Source organism: Dunckerocampus dactyliophorus, chromosome 10, assembly GCF_027744805.1.
Source record: "Dunckerocampus dactyliophorus isolate RoL2022-P2 chromosome 10, RoL_Ddac_1.1, whole genome shotgun sequence".
In the NCBI taxonomy this organism is placed as follows: Eukaryota; Metazoa; Chordata; class Actinopteri; order Syngnathiformes; family Syngnathidae; genus Dunckerocampus; species Dunckerocampus dactyliophorus.
The window spans coordinates 30,963,633-30,986,895 of NC_072828.1; the positions used below are offsets into that span (position 1 = coordinate 30,963,633).

General features: G+C 42.4%; 1 protein-coding gene across 4 annotated transcripts in view; it reads right to left on the bottom strand.

Annotated features, from left to right (window-relative positions):
- The window catches only part of ttll7 (tubulin tyrosine ligase-like family, member 7), a 106,511-nt gene that overhangs the window by 67,488 nt on the left and 15,760 nt on the right, over positions 1-23,263 (bottom strand). For all 4 annotated transcript variants that reach the window (XM_054788586.1, XM_054788585.1, XM_054788588.1 and 1 more), the window contains exons 4-9: positions 20,444-20,565; positions 17,494-17,561; positions 15,890-16,048; positions 10,640-10,856; positions 7,682-7,846; positions 4,134-4,292 (exon numbers count right to left, since the gene is read on the bottom strand). In XM_054788586.1, the coding sequence (XP_054644561.1) occupies positions 4,134-4,292; positions 7,682-7,846; positions 10,640-10,856; positions 15,890-16,048; positions 17,494-17,561; positions 20,444-20,565 (890 nt within the window). The remainder of the gene's footprint in view (positions 1-4,133; positions 4,293-7,681; positions 7,847-10,639; positions 10,857-15,889; positions 16,049-17,493; positions 17,562-20,443; positions 20,566-23,263) is intronic.

A 23,263-nucleotide genomic window follows, 5' to 3' on the forward strand; every position in this document is an offset into this window, starting at 1 on the left:
TGAAATATTAAAGAAAAATAGATGTCATTTTTGTCAAGTGGTGCCTCTTTTCTGATACGTGCTTGGTTGGTATTGATCCGGTCGGTGTAGGGCAGGGGTGTCCAAAGTGCGGCCCGGGGGCCATATACGGCCCGCGACTGCTTTTTTACTGGCCCTCGGCACATTCTAATAATACGAATGAACGATAACATTTAAAAAACAAGAGCAAAAGTGGGAAAAAGCAGTAATTTTACAAGAATAAAGACAAAACATGAAGGGAGTAAAGTCATGATATTAACAGAAGAAAACTGCAAAAGTTGAAATATTACAGGAAAAAAGTTGTAACATAAGAAACAAACCAAACGTTAAATTTTAGGAAAGTGAGGTTAAGTAAATGCTATAATGTTGTCATCATAAAGTCCAAATATTCAGAGAATAAGAAAAAACCTAGAATGTTGAATTTTGATATATTTGGAAAAGAAAAAAAACAGTCAAAAAGTAATGTAAGGAGAAACTTAAAAATAACAGTAATGTTATTATCTCTGATAAAATCAATACATCTATTTCATAGGTGTAAATACAGTCAAACTTGTCTATAGCGGCCACTAGAGGGAGTCTGCAAAAATGGCCGCTATAGACAGGTGGCCTCTACAGACAGGTTGGCGTCCAGCTTGACTGTTGACCAGTAGAGGGAAAAAAAAGAAAAAAAGGGGGGGGGGGAATAATACTAATGTTGACCAGTAGAGGGCACTGGGGGACTGCGGATAAAAGTTGTACAGCACTACTAGGCTTGTTATTACCCACGACCCACAGAACAAAGTGCATCTGCGACGTGAGTCTCTCCTTCCCCACAACAAGCGGCATTACAGTATTGACACACATTGTGCACATTGTCTCACACCAGGAAATAAACGGTGTCACTTGTTACAGGCATTGGCTGGACAGCTATGTAGTGGGGCTTGTTTAACCTTTGCCTTGTGGGCAAGCAGGAAGGAGAGACGAGACGAGACGTGTGTGTGTGTTCTGTGTGCTCTCTGGTGGCTGCGTTCAATAAATAAAGTTGGCAGAAGCAACAAGAGAAGTTTCCTTTTTTGCTGGAGTCAGGTCGCCCTTACTACGGTTCGGAGCTAAATAACACTGACAAGTTAACAGACTAGTAGCGAACGGAAAAGAAGACGGCTTTGTTTGTGTCGAATACAGAAGATGAGGACTTTGATGGATTTGTGGATGAGGATTGATGAAAAATAACGTGAGTACATTCTAAAATACTTCAATTAAGTACAACCCAACTCAGTTTTGCTCCCGCTGCCTTTTTAACATGCAGTATTGTATTGTAGCGTCGCTGGGAGCACGTCCTGTTCCCAGCCTACTTTGCAGGAATGTTTTGGTGCAAATGCTCTTAAAGTTACATGTTTGACCAGGAAATAGCAAGCTCAAAAGAAGACGGCTTTTTTATGTGGAACAACTGACAGTTTGTGTGGATCTTGTGAATGATTGTGACTGAGCTAGGACTCAGTAATTAAAGTCTACACACGACGGCTTCATTGATTGAAAAACGAAACTTTTTCGTGCATGAAACTTCTACTTGAGTCGGTAATTTGGCCGCTATATGCAGTCAGATATTGACCAAGGGAGACAAAATGGGTGGCCGCTGGCCGCAATGGACAGGTGACTGCTATACACAGGTAAATTTGCTGCGGGGGATTTTTCAGTGGCCGCTATAGGCAGGTGGCCGTTCTATAAAGGTGGCCGCTAAGACAGGTTTGACTGTATATATACACACACACACACACACACACACACACACACACACACACACACACACACACACACATATATATATATATATATATATATATATATATATATATACATATATATATATACATATATATATATATATATATATATATATATGTATATATATATATATATATATATACATACATGTACATAGATGTACATATATGTGTGTGTGTGTACACAGTCAAACCCATGTATAAATATATATATATGTATATACATATAAATATATATATAAAACATATATATATATGTGTATATATATGTATGTATATATATATATATATATATATATATATATATATATATATATATATATATATATATATATATATATATATATATATATATATATATATATTATACATTATTACATACATTATGCATTATTATACATTATACAGATGAACGAACCAAGAAAACATGCTTCATACTATTAATACAAACACTTTCCTGCTGCTTTGGGTCGTTCTCAAACGCAAACCACAGAAAAAATCCACCTTACATTCTCCATACTTGGGGGAGCAAGGAACGGGAATGAGGTGGGGGGGGTCTGGGGGGTGTCAATCAGCCAGGAGAGGTTTAAGGATTTAGGTCAGGCTGGTACTGATGGCAAGACAGAAATCCTGGAGTGGACCCTGAACTTGAAAACCACTCTAGAATGAGTGACAGTGAAGGTGGGGCGTGTTTTCTTCCCCCCTGACCTATATTTAGTGTGTGTGTGTGTGTGTGTGTGTTGTTTATGATCTCCTATACGGAGTGTATGAGTGCGTGTGCCTGCCTAAACAGTCCTTCGTGTGTACACAGGAGTGTGTTTCATATTCGGGGGTGCATAAATACATACTGTATCAGAGGCCGCGTGGGTGTTTGGGTGCAGCGGGGTGGGGGCGGGGTGGGGGGGCGTACGCAAGCCAATCAGTGTGTGTTTATGCCTTCTGTCAGCGGGAGGCACTGGCGTGCGGTGGAACAGTGCTTCACTTCACAAGCCGCTGTCACCTTGGTGGCGGCACAGACAGGTGACGCTCCACAGACCGCCGCCCTTGGTTTCTGACCCCCAGCACGCCCTCACATACAACCCTATCAGGGTTCCCGCTCCTTCCCCGAAACGACTTTCTAGGACATTTTCAACCGTTACAGTGCCAAGTTATCACGTCGTACGCTCATGCACGTCCCCCTCATTCTATGGAATGTCGTGTCGTATTCTGCTATGTTCACTGCTCAGACCTTTTGTACGTCATTTATCTATGAACAAACATTCTGATCAACGTATCATAGGACAAGACAAAGCAATTTCAGTAGAAATTGAGTGTGAGCGCATGTTGAAATGTGTTGAAATCCATCACCCGACCGAGGATCGAACCAGCACCAACGACCTGAGCCGTATGGCGGCACGGAATAAGCACAGTGTTGCATGTCTTGCATGAATTTCCATTCATTTTCAATGGAGAAAAACATCACAGAAAAATACTGACTTGTGGAAAAAGCGGACATTTGTCCAAACGTCCTGACAGCTAGCCTACGTGTCCTGAATGAGCTGCACATTTTCCTGTCGGGATGGTTTGAAGCGGTTGGGAAATGAGTGGCTAGCGGACAGGAAACGGACGATTATAATAGGAGGTACGTGGATAAAAAATAAAAAACAATCCTAGCCTCACCATTACGAGCGCCTGAACACCTCACGGCGCAAATGGACAAAGCATTAGGTCGTTCATTGCTCTGTGTGCATCATGTGACCAAATAAGTACGTTTGATGTGATGTGATTTTGTGCATAAAGAGAGTTCTTTTGGTGCCACTGGATTCCCCTGACAATGAGGCCTCATTGTTGCTTGTGTGTGTTTGTCCTTGGAATGCTGCTTCTTCGTCATTGTTAAACCCTCCCCTTCTATTTGGTTTGAAATGAGCATTCACACTTAAACCACAGCCATCGTGGGACATCACCCGACGATTACTTAACTACTTATCAGTGCTCAGGTCCAACTTTATCAAAATGTCACCAGGTGTGAAATCTATATGTGCCCTGCCATTGGCTGGCCACCAGTCCGGGGTGAACCCTGCCTCTCGCCCTAAGTCAGCTGGGATAGGCTCCAGCAAACCCACGACCCTGGTGAGGATGGATGGACGGATGGATGGACAGACATGAAAGAATGAATACATTTAGAAGGAAAAGGATGCAGTGCGTTATGGACACATCATTCCCAGGCTTTGTGGCGGGCACATGAGCGTGGCACGATATTGATGAGGCTTTAAAATGACATCATTCATTTTAAATGTGGCTAAGTTGATTCTTTATGCTGTCATAAGCCAAATAACACACACACACACACACACACACACACACACGTAAGTGTACCTCAAGGAGCCAAGGTTTGAGCTTGCGGTCCAGGATGATGTCAAAGCCCAGGACCTCAAAGCAGACACTGTCGCTCCCTGGTGGCTGGCCGGGGCGGCACATGCGGTATGCGTGCAGAACATGGGGCTCCGCCACGATTAACGTCTTCACTACCAGCTCCTACACAAACGCAAGGAGACGAAGAGAGACTCACAACCCGAGCTGGGGAAAAACAACAAAACATGTCACAGTAACGTGCTGGTATTACGTCTGCTCTGCAGCACATAGTTCTGCCTTAAATACGAAACCCAGTTGGTTCATGTAGGTTCTGTTGGCTTGGACTTGCAACTGAGGTGAATATGTATGTGTTTACACACACACACACACACACACACTGTGCACAAAGCTTCCCGTGTTTAGTCAAGTCCCATGCCGTGCTGCTGGCCCGCAGGCTGCCCATCGCCACTCTTGACTGTTGGGTGCAAGCTGCGGATGCAAGGTTCTGGCCTCGGACTGATAAGACAGAAGCCCCGCCGTCTGTCCCTCGCTCGGGTCCACGCGAGTGCCCGGTCCACAGGCTACCTGCTACCCTGCCCTGAGCATCACCTTCCCTTCTTTATTTATCCTCAGCCGTGTTGTGTTGGAGCATGCATGCTGGCGGCTTTTGTGGGTTTTCAGCTTCAGCAACCGACAATAACAATTCTACAACATGAAGCATTCATTGAACCAATGACCAACCAGTTATTGCTTCAACTACATGCAGAAATGACCCGTGAATTGGCCAATCCAGTCCAAGTGTAGTATAATAGATAATAGAGTTGAATGTCATTGTAAATGTATTTCCAACATCTTGTGTTTATTTAATATCCCCACTTATTATCGTTTATATATTTTATTTCTTTATATTTCTTTATATTTGTTTTTTTTTTTGCTTTTGGTGTTTATTTGTACATGGAAAAAAAAAATTGTATTCCTTATTTATTACCGCAATTAAAATTGTAGTCCACTGTTTAATTGTAGCCGCATTTTTATTCCTAGAAAATCAAATCAAATATTGTGTCAACATGTAAAGGTGTGGTGGGAATGAATGATCAGTACACGACAAGGAGAAGGGGGAGGATAAAGATAAAATAAAGTGGCAACATGTAAAAGTTATGGTGACAAAAACACCAAAAAGAAGGAATAAAAAAGAAATAAATGAAAAGTGAATGGATGAAAGTAATAGACAAGGAGAAGGGGTAGGTTCAAATAAATGTAAATAAAGTGGCAACATTGACATGTTATGGTGAAAAAAATAATAAAATAAAATACATACAAATGAAAAAAATAAATAATGAAAAATGTCAATGAATAAAAAGAAAATAAATCAAATAATATGATGTGAGTGAATTATAAGTAAAAGACATGGAGAAGAGGTAAGATAACATCAAATAATCAAATCAAATAAAACAAAACACGATAAAAACATTGTGTAAAAGCGATGGTATGAATGAATTAGTGAATGGATTAGTGAATCTTTTATAGCAACGATATGTGAAACTATGGTGAAGTTGATATGTTAAGTTGTCACTATTCATTTGTCATTCTTCTTAAACCCCAGTACAGGCGGTCCTTGTTTTTTAATTCCATTTTACCCATAAATGATTAACACCGCACACAAAGAAACGTAGTTTTTCTAGTTTGGACTTTTTTCCCTCCATTGTGTCTCCCAGGCTCTTCTGATAGCTGTGCACCAAAGAAAAGGAGAGTGAACGGTGAAATTAGACATAAATGTCCAGAAAGTGGAGAAACCAACATTGTCTGCATGCCCGGTCCAAGCCGCGACCACCATGAAGGATGAAGACGTGAAAGGATGCGCTCCTATGAAATGGACAGTGATAACTCAGCAGCCGAGGGCTCTCATTATTGAGGCTTCCTGCTGTCGCATGGAGCTCGTACGTAGGCCGAGGACCTCCTGTACAAATGTACGCACCAAGTCTTTGTTTGTGGCTCTGCTCGCTGTAGCAAACGAGTCCAAACGGCCTTGTAGCTTGTCTGAATGCATCAAAGTGTCAACAACAATGAACGAGGAAGGAGAGTTGGGTAGAGAGCAACGGCAAAGTGCCACTTCAGACAAAATAGCAAAACGTGGTGAGAGAGCTGGAGAGGAAGAGGACCTCAGGCAGAGTCAGAGGACGACATTTTGGTGTGGGAAAAGGTCCGGAAGACTAAAGCTGATTTTTTTTATATTTTCACTTTGCTTAAGACTCAAGCATAAACCCGCTAGGGCCAAATTCTTCCTTATGAAGCAGCAGGGCTACAAAACTGGAGGAAAGAAGGGAAAGGATGTGAGAAGAACGATGGTGATGCTGAAAAGTTCAACACAAATACATAAAAAAAAATTACTGTCAGCGTTATTTTCAGACCAATTGTTTCGTAGTGTCTGTCAAACGTGTGCAGCATTTCTGGAAATGCTGTCTTTTCAACTGCATTAAAGAGCAGCATTTCTTTAGCAATGAAGCCAAGTACATTTCCCTGAGCGCGCACCGTTCTGCGCTGTTCCGTTTCTGTCAACGTTGTCGACAGATGAGCTTATCGAGTGCTAATGGACCTCCTTGAAAACCAAAGTCCAGGCTGGTACTGGTGGGTGGTGGCTCAGTATTCATTTAGTGCTTTTAATTTGATGTTGTTGCTGCCTTAATTTGACACAACAATAATACTAATTATTCTTATTATTAAATAATGAATAAGATCAATTTGATCTATGGCTATCATGCACATATGTTTTGCTGATGGGTTGAAAACCCTTACCCGGATTTTAACTAGCTAGCACGCTGTTATGTGATCCATTAACTCCGTTCTCGTTTTCAGTGACGGCGGTCACACTGACACAAGCCCCCAAATAGCTGTCCTCGGTTATGCCTGCGGGTAACTAGCGTCTCCTAACCCAAGCAAAAAATCAGCCGAGCGATGGCTTGCATCTAAAAAAACCTCGTTAGTTGGGACACTCGTGTGCCAAGGAACCACTGTTTAAATGACGGTTAAACAATAGCGGCAGTGCTCCAGCACCTTCTCACCGCTCTCACCGTGACAGAACATATACTTCTAGATAATGTGAATGTCTCTTGGAGATCAATAAAGTATCTATTGATCTGTAAATAACTTTGGTCGTCTGCCAGGGCTTTGAAGCTGAACTTACCAATCAAAATATCCTTTTCTTTCTCCATTTCTCATCAATATTTGTTACCATTTGTGACTCCACATCCAATCTACGATATGGCCCGAGGGTCATACAGGATGTGCTCACATTAAACGCACGCCCAAAAAATTGAAAAAAAATTGTGCCATGAAAGGAAATTTCTGCTAACGCATTATTAATGCATTATGAACGCGTTATTAACGCGTTCATTTTGGCAGCCTTCGTTTGAAGCCCAGATATTCCCACACCAGGGCTGTGGCTTTTGGCTTGGCAAGCATCTGGGACTGGTGACCCATCGGGGGAGCTCACCCTCCAGGAATGATGTTTTAGTGTCATAACACATCTCATCAAACCTTTTCCCGTCGTGCGCGTATGAGAGTGTAGCACGTACCGAGACGTCTCCCCAGAACTTGGCCACGTCGTAGTCATTGGCATGCAGGAACTCTGTGAACCAGCTGACGGATCTCTTGCTGCCTTTGTCCACCGTCTCGTCTCGCTCGAAGTTCTCGTTGTGTTTGTTGACGGAGTAGTTGGTGAGGTGCATGTAGAGCTGGCTCTGTGGACATCAACATGGGAAACAAGGACATCGTCTTTGGGGGACAACCACTCCAAACCCTTTTTGTGTTGCGGCCACATATAAAAAGACAATATGTTGGGTTTGTTTCTCCCCCGTCAATTTCCTTGGCACCAATTCACCCATTTACTGATTTCCCAGAACTTTTTGGGGGGAATGTTGCCCATCATCCACAATCCTTATGTAAGACACAAGCACACGTCTTTCTCTTTTATGTGCGTATAAAACAGATAAAAAAAGACAGCTCATTAATGCATTTAATGGGACACACCTAGGCCACCTCCAAAGGCCGCTATGAAAACCCCTCCAAAAAGCTCCAACAAGGTTTGATGGTTTTCCATCCCTGCTGAGAGCGTGTGGTAGCATGTACACTCATCACGACATGTCACACTTAGTGTTTGCTCATTTCACACAGAATATTCTTAGTTTTAAGACTACATAAACATTGAAACTCTCTGAAGAAACTTTAGACCAGGGGTGTCTACTTTTCCAGCGAGGGCCACATACCGACAAAAGAAAGGATGCAAGGCCAACACATTCATTGAGACATGCTGCATTTCCCCTTTGTAATACTGTATATCTGTAATGTAGCTGAAATGCTACTAAAATGATCTTTTGTCTATAATAATACGAGTTCATTCTTGTCAAATTGGCACTTCTGTTCTTCATTCGAATAAGACTCTACATTTTCTTCTCGCAATTATAACTTGATATTATTTTAAAAATATTTTTTTTTCTTTACTTTAACATTGTTACTCAAAGTTTATTCTCATAAAATTGCAACGCATTTCAAATTAGAATTTGATTTTAGAATTGAGTTTTTCCTCTTAATATTTTGACTTTACTCTGGTCAAATGTCTGCCGTACTTTGGACGCCCCTGCTTTAGACTCTCTTCTTTCGTCAGAAAAAAAAAGCTTGTTTGTACCTTTTTGGGTCTTTAGATATTGGCGGTAGAACACAGGGTAGTTTCAGCAAACACGCAACTGATTTGGACCAAAAAACAGAGAAAACGAGCTTTTATTTGCAAAGAAGCAAATTCAAGCAGGGTGACGGTGGGGTCGGCTGGCTGCGGGGGTGAATCCCTGCTGCTGACCCATCCGGACGACAGCCACTCATCAGAAGAATCGGGGCCGGGTTCTGATTCACCCGACTCTGGTGTCAGGCTCCGGTTGTGGCACCACACGGCTCAGCAGCGCTAACCACTAGCTTGTTGCTTGGGCTGCCATTGCCAACTGCATTTGTGTCTACGTCACCTCCATCACCCACGTCACCCACGTGACCTCCATCTTTCACCATCGTGTCACTACAGACGTCTTGGCAGTCAACGTTACTTTTTGAAAAGACCTCAACAGACGTCTTTGGCAGTGAAAGACTTAATATGTAAGTCACATTATGTAAAAAAACTATTTCTGTCCACACGAACGTGCATTCCCAGGCTGCCTTGCGCATCCCCTGGATCAGAAGCGTGGATGACGTCGTTGCCGTGGACATTCACAGGAGAAGATATACGGTATGTGCTGCTGGCAAAGTGGCATGTCCATTCATTTGTCATTTGCAATTGCTTTTGCATAATTTTCTGCATTTTAAAGTATATATTGTCTAGAAAATGTGTTTTGTGTTAACATTTATGGGTGTCTGGAAGAGATGAACTGGATTTACATTGGTGAAAATGTACATTGGTGAACAAGCCATGATACCAAGTCTAGCATGCAGCGTGTGACAGCACGTCCAACCGAGACGCGTGTGAAGACAACACCAACATGGGATGTCGAGACAGACATCGGAGTCGTTTTTGTTGAATTGTTGGGAACATTGTAAGAAAACGACATGTATAAATAATGCATTTGCATCTTCAGTCCTGCAGCAGGAACATTTGACATGCTGCTTAAATGAAGAAAAAGCCTGCTTCTCCACCTCCTGCGTGTGAGACACCCTTGGAGAGCAGCTGTTGCGCGCTAATGCTACATACAGTAAACGAAAGTGAATCAGATAAGAGCTTCATAGTTCCCACACAGCGTGGCTGAGATGCCCCCTGAGTGGCTGCCTATTAGCGGCCTTGTTGCACACCTCTCTTTATAATGCATCCATGTTCTTAGCTACAAGGTAATCACGCTGTGGCCGCAGGTCACTCTGCCTCCTGATGGCTGTCTGGCCGCCTCTCTCTGCGGGGTTGAACATCCATCTCCATGGCACGTCTCGCTCCATCATGTGTCACACACTCGGCGAGACAATGCGCGCCCGGTGTTGATAATACGCATCCTTGTCTGTGCACATCTGTGGGTGTGCTGCAGCACGCTGGACCTCAAGGCGGTGTGATGTTACCAGGAAATATGTGCACATCTCGGTGGGCCTGCACGTCCTACGTGAGCATGAGCACGGCCCACCTCTCATACTACTTGCGTACGGTTGATGGCTGATGCTTTCACCATAAGCCAGGGGTGTCCAAAGGGCGCGGCTGTTTTTTATTGGCCCAGAGCACATTCTAAAAATATAATTTAACAAGAAAACTTTTTAAAAAACAGCAAAAAAACCCACATCTTCCCGATCTCCGGACTGTGTGGCCAACATGCTAACCACCGTGTGGCCGAGAATAAAGTCCAAATAATAAAAGAAAAAAGTTGCAATCTAACATCAAAAAGTCGTAATTTAACTGGAATAATATTATGAGGGAAAAATAACGTAATATTGGTAACGTTATGTCGAAAGATTAAAGAAAGACCTTTTTAAAGTTGTAATATTATGAATGTGTGTGTATGTACATAAAAATGACTCACCAGGTTGGCCTCGCTGGGTGCATGGTACTTCTCTGTGCCCATGCGCACCAAGCCGTCGTTGTAGAGGAAAATGCGTAGCGGGTCGCAGGAAGTGACCAGGATGTAGATGCGCAGATCAAACTTGTAGCCCTCCATCAGGAAGGGTTTGTCCAAGTACTCCTGCACGATGAAGTGCTCCTGGGCTGGCAGCTTCTCGCAGTTACGGATAAGCGAGATCCTGCGTGGACACACGCTCTATTAATCCTCTGGGGGGGCATCATGAAGTACGGCACAGGGAAGACACAAAGATCATTCAAAAAACGATAAACGGCAGAATGGCGGCGCCCATGAACACAGCCTGATGACACAGTGTCATGTAGGTGGTCGGAAGCGCCCTGCTGGTGTTCTTCACATGACATTGTAGTGCTGCGGAGGCTGGGATGAAAAGACGTGTAAATAAGAGGCCTCGGTTTGATTTACGGCTCGTTTAAGATCGATGACTTCTTCGGCTCTGCGGCGCGTTGAGCCGTCCAAAATGTACGCTTGCCACTCTGTTGATTAGCAGGCCCTGTCAATGAAAGGGACTTTCAAAAGACAGACGGGCCTGTGAGAGGACGTGGAGGGCGTTGTAATGATCTGAAGAAAAGTAAAACGCCGTTGCCAGGACATTCATGTAAACATGCGCAGTCATAGGGCTTTGTTTCTAATTCCATTTCCTTTGGTCTCATGTCACCGGCGCTCAGCCTTTATGGTACACGCTCGGGTTGAGTTGCGTCTGCGTGGGACAGCGGGACTCTGGCCTGCGTGCACGTGAGCTGCTGGCTTAAGGGGTGCTTGTTAAACAGCCTTAAACCAGCGTAGGGCTGACCCACATCCCCATCACTCCTACTTAAAGTCCACTGGGCCTAAATTGGTTGCATGCAGAGCCTGGAAGGCTCCATTATGTAAAGAGGGATTATACACACACACACACACACGTCAGAGATGTAAAGACTCTACTGGGACTGTGAGGATATTTCTAGGTTATTTAATCCCAGTCAAAGAAAGTGAAAGTGAAAAGTGAAGTGAAATTGGACATTGTTAAATGTCCAATGGAGAAATGCAGATCATCAAATGTCCATTCAGCCGGTGGTTCTCCATTATTTTGTATCATCTCCTCCTATGAAACAGACAGTGATAACTAAGCAGTCTAGTGACTTCCTCCTGCCAATAAGCCTGTTTCTCCCTCCTTTGCAACGCCCCTTCCAGTGTGCAAGACAACCACGGTTGTTCTCTCTTTTTTTTATGACTGTTTCATTTCATTCTACTATTCTTCAGTGACTTAGGAGTTCGTTGCAGTATAAGTTCCGACGTACGCTAAAGTTCCACAAACTCGTACGTAGGCCGAGGACCTCCTGGCGCCTATGTTGTCGCTATGTGACCAAAGAGTGTGTCCATGAGTGCTAACTAAGAACAGGAAACATGTCAATTAGTGGCTTTAATCAATACGGGAAGTGAGGACCTCAGTCTTCGCCTTCACCATAAGCCAGGGGTGTCCAAAAGGTGGTCCGGGGGTCATTCGCGGGCTGTGGCTGTTTTTGTTTATCGGCCCGCAGCGCATTCTAAAAATATCACTTAACAAGAAAACAGCCCAAAAAAAACAGCTGTAATTTTACATGAATAAAGTCAGAATTTTAAGAGAAAAAAGTTGTAGTCACAATGTTATGAGAATAAACTCGTAATATTATGAGTATAAAATGTATAAAAATAATGTCATTCTAGTAGCATATAAGTTTGGTGGTGGTCAGAGAGGCCGTAGGCGCTGACTGGCAGCCATGTGTCTGTCAGACTACCCAGGGCGGCTGTGGATACAGATGTAACTTACCACCACTAGTGTGTGACTGCGGAGTGAATGAATGATGGCTTCACTTCATTGTAAAGCGCTTTGGGTGCCTTGAAAAGCCCGACATCACATATACGCTAATCCATTATTATTAAGGAGTGTAACTATTAAAGACAAAATATGTTTGTTTTTTGGAAAAAAAGAGCAAAGAGCGAAGCTGATACGAATAATGGGCTTTTTCACCGATATCGCAAAGCTGAGATGTAGGTTCTTTCCTTGATTTATACATAACACCTTTGCAAAATATCCAAGTGGCAAAGCTGCATCCTTTCATTCTTCACTCTGTGGCCCTCTGGGGAAAGAGTTTGGACCCCCCTGCCATAAGCGTATCAATCAGGCCGCATCAGCATTTGCTCCATCAAAGAGCAGCGCTTCATCTCCCCACTTATCAGCACTCCTGAGCAGAAGCAAACAGGGACAAGCTGATAGGAGCCTGACCAATAATGCGATTGGGCCTAAATGGCAGCCGGCACGTTGATTGATGAGGACGGGGTTAACGGTGTTAGTTAGTCAAGGAGGAGAAGATGACGTGATTGATGAGCTGCGGTGTCACATAATCACAGGCCGCTCCCCCTTGACTATTTCATTTGGCACCAGAGGGGATCTCGCCCGCTTAAGCTTCGCGTGCTTCGCTTTTGTTGCCTTTTATAACGAGCTCCGCTTCAGACACAAACAATAACTTCACTTAGTGGGCCCACCGCAAAATAAATTACGGGGGAAGGTCTAACTTAATTTCCTGCCGCGGCATAACATGCAAAAAAATAGAGGCAAATCTAATCTTGTGAGCCGCGTGCCGTTGAGAGGTTGAGCTAAGCTCATCATCTTTCATATTCTAAATGTATTGCAGTAATTCAGCCTTAGCTGCATTTTATTCTTTAATAAATAAGAGCTTAGTGCGGCATGGAGCTATAAGTAATGCGCACATTATGGCAGAAAGGACAAATTCACAGGGAATTAGAGGGAGAGGTGGAGCACGCCGAGCTACTGGCACGCCAATATCCCCATCTATCGGCCCCGATGATGAATGCAGCTGTTGTAAATCTCACAGTGCAGCACGTGCATCTGCCTGGAAACGTATGCCAGTGGCAGGATGGGCTTGTAAATACTACCTTAAACCCTTACAAAGCAGTATACATTCACAGTATACAGTATACCTGCCAGCTGACACTCGGCTATGATTTAGAGTGGTCAGTGTACAGCCGGTTTAGCGGTACAGATTTACTACTCTCTGAAAATGAGCCAGCACACGGTGTCTGGGTTACTGGTCAAGCATGGTGCGGCTTGAGCTCCATTAGTACTGCCAGCACTAGGGAGCTGCGGTTCATTCCTGTACCATGTACTGTGGCATTGTGAAGCAGAAACTGGGTCACATGGTCACATGGCTGATTTCCAACACGATAAGCAAGCCAAACACACCTCCAGGATGACAAGTGTCTTTCTGCTGGAGTGGACGCGTGCGTCTCCGCCACACCTGGACCCAATTCAGCACCTGTGGGGGGGCAGGCGGAGGAGCCCAAGGTGTCTAACGTCCACCAGCTCCACCAGGGACGTCATCATGGAGGACTGGGGGAGGATTTCAGTCACAACCTGTGCAGCTGCTGTCTCATCAGTGTAACATGACTGACACCTGGCCACCATATCGGGGGTGTCACGAGATGGATATTTCACTATACACCTTGCAGTCCAACCTACCCCGGTATTCCCGGCGTCACTCGGCAGGTTCATTGGATGTCCAAGCAGAAGCTGGAGTATTTCTACATTTGATCAAACTTACTTAAATGTGATCAAATGTTAAGTCGCATGCAGCTCAAAACACGACCGCCGTATAGGACTTCTATGGAAACATGTGATACTGGCGTCTATTCCGGGCTACTTCGGACGTATTCACCTCTTCCTGGTTCGGCACTCTACGCATCATGGGAAGTGTAGTCCTTTTGTCGTGAACGTGAACATGATCTACTGCACTGCAATCTGCAATCTATTTCACATGTCTTGACACAACTACTCGTGTCACAAGATCTCGTGAGATTAAAATGTGATTTTGAAGATTTCTCATTCAGAAAAAAAAGTGTCTCGTGGGCACCAGGCCTGGGACCATAATAAACAAATGAATTAATCACACAATAAATGCAAGTGAATTCAAATTTCGCCAGCCTTAATATATTACCATGTGCGCCGCGCCTCGCGACCTCCTAACAGGCAGGAAGAGAGTTCACTCTGTGCATTGGTTTCAGCATCTGCAGTGCAGTGAGCCCTTTTGTCTGGTGGTCTGGTCTGGTGAACCCAATGTCACACATCGTCTCACCTTGCCAGCTGATTGTATCGTGACGCCCCAAATACGTAACATCACATGCCTCTTCTGGATGCCTCATATTTCTATTTTACTTCATTTGGCCATTTTTATGCTTGAAAATGCTTCATTTAGGCCCAAAATCCTCAAACCCTGTTTAAATCTAGATATAATCTAGACCAATATTAGGCCCTAATCAACCACAACAAAAGCATGTTTTATGAAATATTATACTGTCTTTTGAAAAACCGTGATGGAGTGAAGCGGGAAGTGGCGAGGCATTACTCTCCTGCTTTCCAACTTGTACACTGACTACTCTAACTTGTGTCCACGTTTCATTTCCATGGTATTGTTCCTCAAGAAGATGTACTAAAGTGGTTGCTGTCATGTGAGGACGGTACTCGCTACTGCAAACGAATACAAGGTGGACCTTAGCTGGATGTCATACACAGCTCACAGATTGCGTCATGGGGTCAGGTCGGAAGAGCTGCCATGGAAGTGCGGCATCCACTGGCGAGATGGGCATGTAACTACTTGGATTTCACGTATGAAAGGTACTGTAACTACTTGGATTTCATGTATGAAAGGTACTGTAACTACTTGGATTTCACGTATGAAAGGTACTGTAACTACTTGGATTTCACGTATGAAAGGTACTGTAACTACTTGGATTTGACGTATGAAAGGTACCTTCCACCATCTTGGTCCATGTCCCAGTCTGCCTCGTGGGTGCCGACGGTGCCTCATAAAGGAATCCAATATTCATAAGCGCATACCTTCATGGGAGGCGGGACCATCCCTACCAGGGTCGTGTGTGTGTGTGTGTGTCATCTCGCCACGATAAGCTGTGATTTATGGTGATTGTGACCATGGAGGACAAAGAGGCCAACAATGAGATTTAGCACACATAATCAATCTGGACCCACGCCAGGGCCAAACACCCCTCACTGTCTTCTTTTCTTTTTTGCTCCTCTTTCAACTTTCTCTCCTCTTGTCTATGTTGTCATTAAATCACTCGCTTTGTCCGTGTGTGCGTGTGTGTGTGTGTGCGTGCATGCATGTGTGTGCTCTGAGGCGCTTGTTCTTGCCTCTGACCTACCCGTGACCCATGGCTCCGTTGGCTGGTTTGACGATAAAGGTCTTCTGCTTGCGTTTCCGCCGCAGCTCCTTCACATAGTTTTGGAACTGCGTGTACTCGGCGGGGAATATCCAGGTTTTGGGTATGAAGCTGTACTCTTGAGGCTGGCACTTAATCATTCTGGAGAGACAAAGACGTACTCCAAAGTTTTCAATGGAAAAACACGCCTCTAAAAATCCATCTGGAGAAACAGTGAGCACCTAAGCACTTAACTAGCAGGCCTGCTGTGCTTTTTCTTTGGCTGTTTGTGTTATTTAAGAACTTATTGCGACACGGAACACACATTTCTGTCCTGGCTGCTCAGTACAATATGGCAACAGTGTGTCACCAACAAGGTCATCCAACTAAATGTAATCCTCCCTCACGCATAACACAAGCACAAATAACAACGCTGGGTAACTTCCTCATGGGGAGGTGTGCAGATGGGCTTCCCAGCATGCCTTGCGGGTTATGAATGAGTTGTTATTGTTTTGCGTCTATATTAGTGTGTAAGCGTCTATTTCAATACCCGCATAGTCTGTGTGGTACCATTCTATTGTGCTCTACGTCTTACTGTTATTTTTGTTTGCACCGTGAGTGAGGAAGACGCTTTGTTTGATGGCACCTGTACCCACATAGTGTGGGTGGTACCGTTACGTTCTGTGTTATTTTTGGTTGCACTGTGAGTGAGCGAGGCCTTTGGTCTGATGACCCCCTGGTGGTTTGTGTTAAGTGTCGAGATAGAAATTTGTATGGGAGCAGCTCAAGCCCAAGTGCACACTTACCCGACAGGTTGTTACCCGGCATACCTTGCGGGTTACAAATGAGTACTAAATGGTATTGTTTTGCATCTATATTAGTGTGTAAGCGCCTATTTCAATACCTGCGTAGTACCTGTGGTGCTATTTTTGGTCGCACCATCAGTGAGGGCTTGATGACCTCCTGTTGGTTTGTGCTGAGTGTCAAACGATTAACAGGAAGTTACCCAGCATGCCTTGTGGGCTATAAAGTAATATCAAATAGTATTGTTTTGCTTGTATGTTAGGTATTTCGATACCTGCATAGTCTGTGTGGTACTGTAACATTGTGTGTTATTTTTGGTTGCACCGTGAGTGAGGGAAGCATTTGGTTGGCCTTGCGGGTTAAGAATGTGTATAAAATAGTCTTATTTGGCATGTATATTAGTGTGTTACCCGCATAGTGTGTGTGGTACTTTTACATTGTGTGTTACTTGTTGTGTAACTTTTGGTTGCACCGTGAGTGAGGCATCTCACTCACGGCATCTGATTTGATGACCTGCTGTAGGTTTGTGATCCATAAGGGCACAAATATCTGTGCTGGAGAGTCAAAACAGGCATGCTTATGGGAGCGTCTTAAGGAAGTTACCCAGCATGCCTTGAGGGTTACACATGACTATTGTTTTGCATGTATATTAGTCTGTAAGCGTCTGATTCCCGCAGAGTCGGTGTCGTGGTTACGTTTTGTGTTCCACACGTGTCACTCCTTGTGTTATTTCTGGTTGCACCGTGACATCAGGAGCACTCAGTTAGCGTAGTTTGAAAGCACAACTCCAAGGAGAAACTTACTTGGACATGTTTCTTGCTAAGCAGTCTTTGCGGCAAATTTCGCCCATCCCGGGAAAATGGTTAATTCTCTGCAGAGGGACAGACAGACATAATAATGTTGTGGGGGCCATTACGCCTCTCAATTCCACCACCGCCCCGTCCTAAAAATGAGCACATTAGAGGCGGCAACCTGAAGCGAGCTTACAATCTTCTGACATTTATGCCCAATTATGGACTTAAAACAAAAAGGTGACGCTGAGACCTTTCGCAACCCTTATTTAGTTTACAATGTTTTTCAGACTTTAAAGGCTGGGGAGGGAAGAGGCAAGTTCAAAAAAAAAAAAGATCAATCTCAGCTCCGAGGGGCTGAGGTAATTGGTTCTGCATCGTAAGTTCCTGCAGTGACAGCTGAATGAATTGCTTTAAATGCACCAACAGTGGGGGTTTGGGTGGGGTGGGGTGGGGTGGGGGGGGTAAAAGAAATCTGTAGGGTTTTTTTTGCATTGTTTGACCGAATGAGCTTGAACAGGGGCGTTAATTAGGCTCGTATGAACTTCAACTTGACAACAAACTCCTACAGTACATCGCTAGAAGGGGGGGGCAAGAATGCAGAGTGTAAAAAGGATACGTGATTATTATCCCAGCGAGACACATGCAATTAGGCATCGGGTAGAAATTGCGCAATTATGCCAATGCTGCAAGACGACGAGGTTTGTGAGGGAAAATCAAAAGCAATTGTAGTTTCTTCTGAGAAATAATCCAATGAAACACCGCGGCACAAGAAGACGTGCTAACAACTTACAGGTTACCACGCGGCTGTGCGGCAGGGGTGTCCAAATGGCTTCCAGCGAAGGCCACATGGTGAAAAACTATCGTTGATATTTTGTAAGTGTATACGCTAAGAAGGCTGCATCTCAGCTCTGTGATGTACTGCAGGTGGAAAACATCTCAGCTTTGTGGTGTACTGCAGATGGAAAAGTATGTCCTTTTTTCCTCAGTTTTGCTGTTTTTTAATTTTTCAAATAGTTTTTCCTAAATAAACTTTGTAAATGTTCTTCTGGTAATATCAGGACTTTATTCCCGTAACATTAGAACTTTTTCCCCATCCATCCATCCATCCATCTTCATTTTCCCAACCTAATTACACACTTCATTTCGTTTTCTTAGTTTTCTGATAATATCACGCCTTATAATTATTTTTCCTTTAATACTTCAACTCCTCGCCACTAAAATGACATTATGTTTCCTCCTAATATTTGGAGTTCATTCTTGTAAAATTGCAGCTTATTTCTTCTTAAAATGTGACTTTTTGTTTCTTAATATTTTGACTTTATGTTGTGAAATTATAGCTGTTTTTTTTTAGGTTTTTTTAATTTTACAACTATTACATCCTCTCATAATTACGACTTTATTCCCATAATATGTTGACTTTATTCTCCTAACATTAGAACTTTTTCCACCCACAACCTAATTTTTCCTCAATTTGTTGTTTTGTTTGTTTATTTAAAACAATAAAATGTATTCATTAATGGAACTTTATATGACTAAAATTAAGTTATTTTTCCTCCTAATATGATGACATTAAGCTGGGAGTGAATGTTTACAATGAAATAAAAGTTCATGACTGAAACACATGCAGTCTATTGTTTGTAAGTTTGTTCATTTTACAACGGATGTTGAATCATTTGCTTCAAAAGAGGGAACAGTTAGATCTCAATCACACGTTCAACAAAAATAAAATATTTTTGCTCCACTCTTTTCACCAGCTGGACTTAAAAACGTAAAACTTTTCTTACGTACACAAAAGGCCTCTCGCTCCCAAACGCCCTCAACACTGGAGTGGCCTTTTATTGTGGCCAGCATAAGGCACTCCCGTGCAGTAATCACGCCGTCCCAATCAGCATCTCTGATGTGGGTGGATGATATCACAGGAAAGGTTTCGCATGGAAGATGAAACATTTGTATTTATGTTGAGTGGAATACGTTCGATCGGGGCCCCCGTCTGCTTTTCACTGGCCTGGGCACATAATTTAACAAGAACACTAAAAAAACAACAGCAAAAATGGAAAAATTGACAAGAATAAAGTCAAAATGTTAAGAGAAAAAATTGTAACCTTACGAGAAAAGGTCTCCATTTTGGGAAGATAATGTTGTAATACTATGAGGAAAATCACTTTATTTTAGAAGCGTATGGTTGAAATACAGCACCCCCCCTCGCACTTTCACGGATGTGCTGCTTCGTGGAATTTTTTTAGTGCTTTTTTTTTATTACAGCGTATTAGCGTATTATTATACTATGGGAATAAAGTCCAAATATTATAAAAATAAAGTCATAATATTAAGAGGAAAAGATTTACAAAGATTACGTCAGAGGAAGGTTGAAGTGAAATAAAAATAACAGCAAAAATGGGAACAAAGGGTGAACATGATACTGATAATAGCCTTTTTCACTTGGATCACAGAGCTGTAGCAGTTTTTTCTTGAAATAAGTGTAACTTCTTAGCATATCAACATTTACAGCTTTACAAAATATTCATTTTTCACTTTGTGGCCCCCACTTTGTGGCCCCTGCCTGCGTTAGATGCTACAAGAGTAGATAAAAAATGCTTTATTAAGGATAATATTCTACAATATAAATGGTGTCAACATAAGGTAATTGGAATAAACCTCCCCGGTGGACGTTTAAACCCACAGCTTTGCTTCTTTTCTCCTTTCACTGAGTGCATTCTTGGCTGCATGCATGTTTCTTTTTGCAAGAATCTCTTTCACCTTTTCCTCCAAGGAATACTTGAGGGAAATCCTCCCCCAAGCACTTGTAAGGGCAGGGTTGTAGGTTTGAATGTTTTCTCTGAGCGGTGTTAAGCAGTATGATTTTCTTCTGATGATTCTGTTTTGCCTTCTAACTTCATGGAGCCGTAAAGCCTGCCGAGGTTCTCCTTCAAGACGTGCTGACGGAAGCCATGCGGCGTACCTGATAATTCCTCAGCTCAGCAATTTTTTCATGCTGTACGGCCGAATCGTTCCAGATGAGATTGGCGGTCTCGTCTTCGTCTCTCGTCTTGAGAAAGTCCATCTCGCTGATGACGATGCGGACTGGTTGGAAGACATTTGCGTTAGATTGGAACAGAATTGGCAGTTTTGCAGGCAGAAAAAGCAGAATTGCAGGCTTTTCACTGAAGTTCTATTCTGAGAGTAGTTGATGAGTTGCATAATGACGACATCGGCGAGCAGCATGTTGGAGATTTATATTTCTATATAAAAGCAGGATTCCTTATTTAGAAATGGAATATTTTCATAGATAAAGTACAGAAACCTTCTAAAATACAGGTTTCTAGAGGCCTCTAGACATGAAATAACACCCCTAGAGGCACCGTTACACTCCTATTACTCAATATAGTAGACAAAATAAGGGAAAACAAGACATATAAGACATAGAAAACCTGTTTACATACACTTTTTAACATGATTAGAGCCTTCTAGACATGAAATAACACCCCTAGAGGCACCTTTACACTCCTATTACCCAATAGAGTAGACATAATAAGACAAAATTAGCTCACACATGTTAGCATTGAGAAAGTTCCATCTTCTGTCTGTTATTTAGCTTTATGTTGTTTTTATCTTCCATTGCAAAGTGTCTTTGAGTACCTTGAAACATGCTATACAAATAAAATGCATTATTATTATTATTATTATTATTATTATTATTATTATTATTATTATTGTTGTTATTATTATTATTGTTGTTGTTCTGTTTTTACTTTGTGTCCAGTACTTCCCTGGCTGTTGTCTCATCAGTGGAACATTACTGACACCTAGTGACCAGTGTACAATACTGCCTTAGCCATTTTTATGCTTGAAAGTGCTTCATTTAGACAAAAAAAATACATCACATTTGCTTAAATATGCTTATTATTTTACAAATAATAGGCCTTATTCAACCATGAAAAGCAATGATTTATTATTTCATATATTTTGGACAAATTGCAAAAGAGTAAAGCCGTGAAATTGGAGGCGGGAGAAATTGGCGAGGGGTTACAGGACAGGTTAATTAATTACTATTCTCAAACGGCTGCAGAGCTCCCTCCAAAAATATACAAATTGTCCGCAATGCATTGAAATCCACTGCAAAGCAGGCCTACGGTTTATAAAGGCATGGAAAAAAGCATTAGAGCACCCTTGTTTTCTCAGTTGATTGATCCATTTTACAACCAAAGGTACGTTTGTTTCATGGTGATAACAAATATAGCTGATAATAACAGCTGATATCTGGCAACTTCCATGCTTTTCTTGATAGTAACCAACATCACTGAAGTTCTTCATGGATAGCTATAGCACTGTACTGCTAAAAAATGGAACTGTTTTAGTTGTCATTGTTGTATTTGTCCAAACAAAGGTAACTTCGGTTGTCAAATGAGCAGGAAACAGAAGAAACAAGGGTGCTCTCAGCATGAGAGACAGGACATGACTCCAGCAACTATTCATTATTTAGCCACTAATGAAAGATTCATGTGCCTGGACGCAGCGACATATTCATTCATTTCTTAAAGAACCACAACACAACACAAACCTGACGCCAGCCTGCCTAATGTTGCATGCCGGCGCTTCATTTTCCAATGCGACTTCATCAATCTGCTTGCGCTGGTGGACGCTGAGTGTGTTTCGTAACTGGAACGAGGGGGTTCACATGTGCTGACATGCTGACGGCCACCATGAGCTTCTAATTTGGGATATTTGTGCAGATATCGGCGTAAACGTAAAACATCGATTCACATCAGTATCACTTTTCTACACCGATAACGATAACGGCAACGAGCTGGCCAGCTCCGTCCAACTTTGGCCTTTGGATTGCAAATAATAATATGTGCTTGCAATAAAAGCACTGGTTAGGCGAGGGGGGAGTAAGGCCCTTTAATACAAGGTTGTCCAAAGGGCGGCTCGGGGGCCATTTGCAGCCCACAGCTGTTTTTTTATTGGCCTGCGACACATTCCAAAGATAGAACTCAAAAAGGAAACATTTTAAAAAAAAACATTTAAAAACCAGCAAAAATGGAAAAATCAGCAGTAATTTTACAAGAAAATATTAAGAGAAAAAAGTTGTAATCTAACAAAAAAGTCTTAATTTTAAGAGAATAACGCAATATTATGAGGAAAAATATTATGAGAAAGAAAAAACAGAATAAAGTTGCAATTTTTAAAAAAATTGTTATAAAATATTATGGGAATAAAGTCTTAATTACAAGAAAAAACAAAGGTGGAAAATGTAAGAAAAAAACAGCAGAAAGAAAGGAAAAGAACAGCTATAATTTTACAAGAATAAACTCAGAACATTAAGAGCAAAAGGTGTATTCTAATGAGGAAAAGTTGCAATTTTACAGGAATATTATGGGGAAAAACAGTATCATTTTAGTCGCTTAGAGTTCAAATATTAAACAAAAAATAGGTTTGGTTTGAAGTCGTATGATAATGAGAAACAAACATAACAAAATAAAGTTGTCATTCTGATGACAAGAATAAAGTCCAAATATTTTGGGAATAAAGTTATAATTACGAGAAGAAGATATGTGATGTTACACATATCGGTATCGGTTGATATCACAATTGCAAATTGAGTGTTGGAAATATCGGCATATCGGTTATCAGCAAGAAAAGCCAATATCGGACATCCCTACATGCTAGCATACTTGTTGTCTATAAAATGTGTTCTGGATGATTCGGATTTCTAGTATTTTCTAGGGATGAAACGAGTATCGAGTAAAAATGCATCTGTGCCGAGTGCAAGCATGAAACG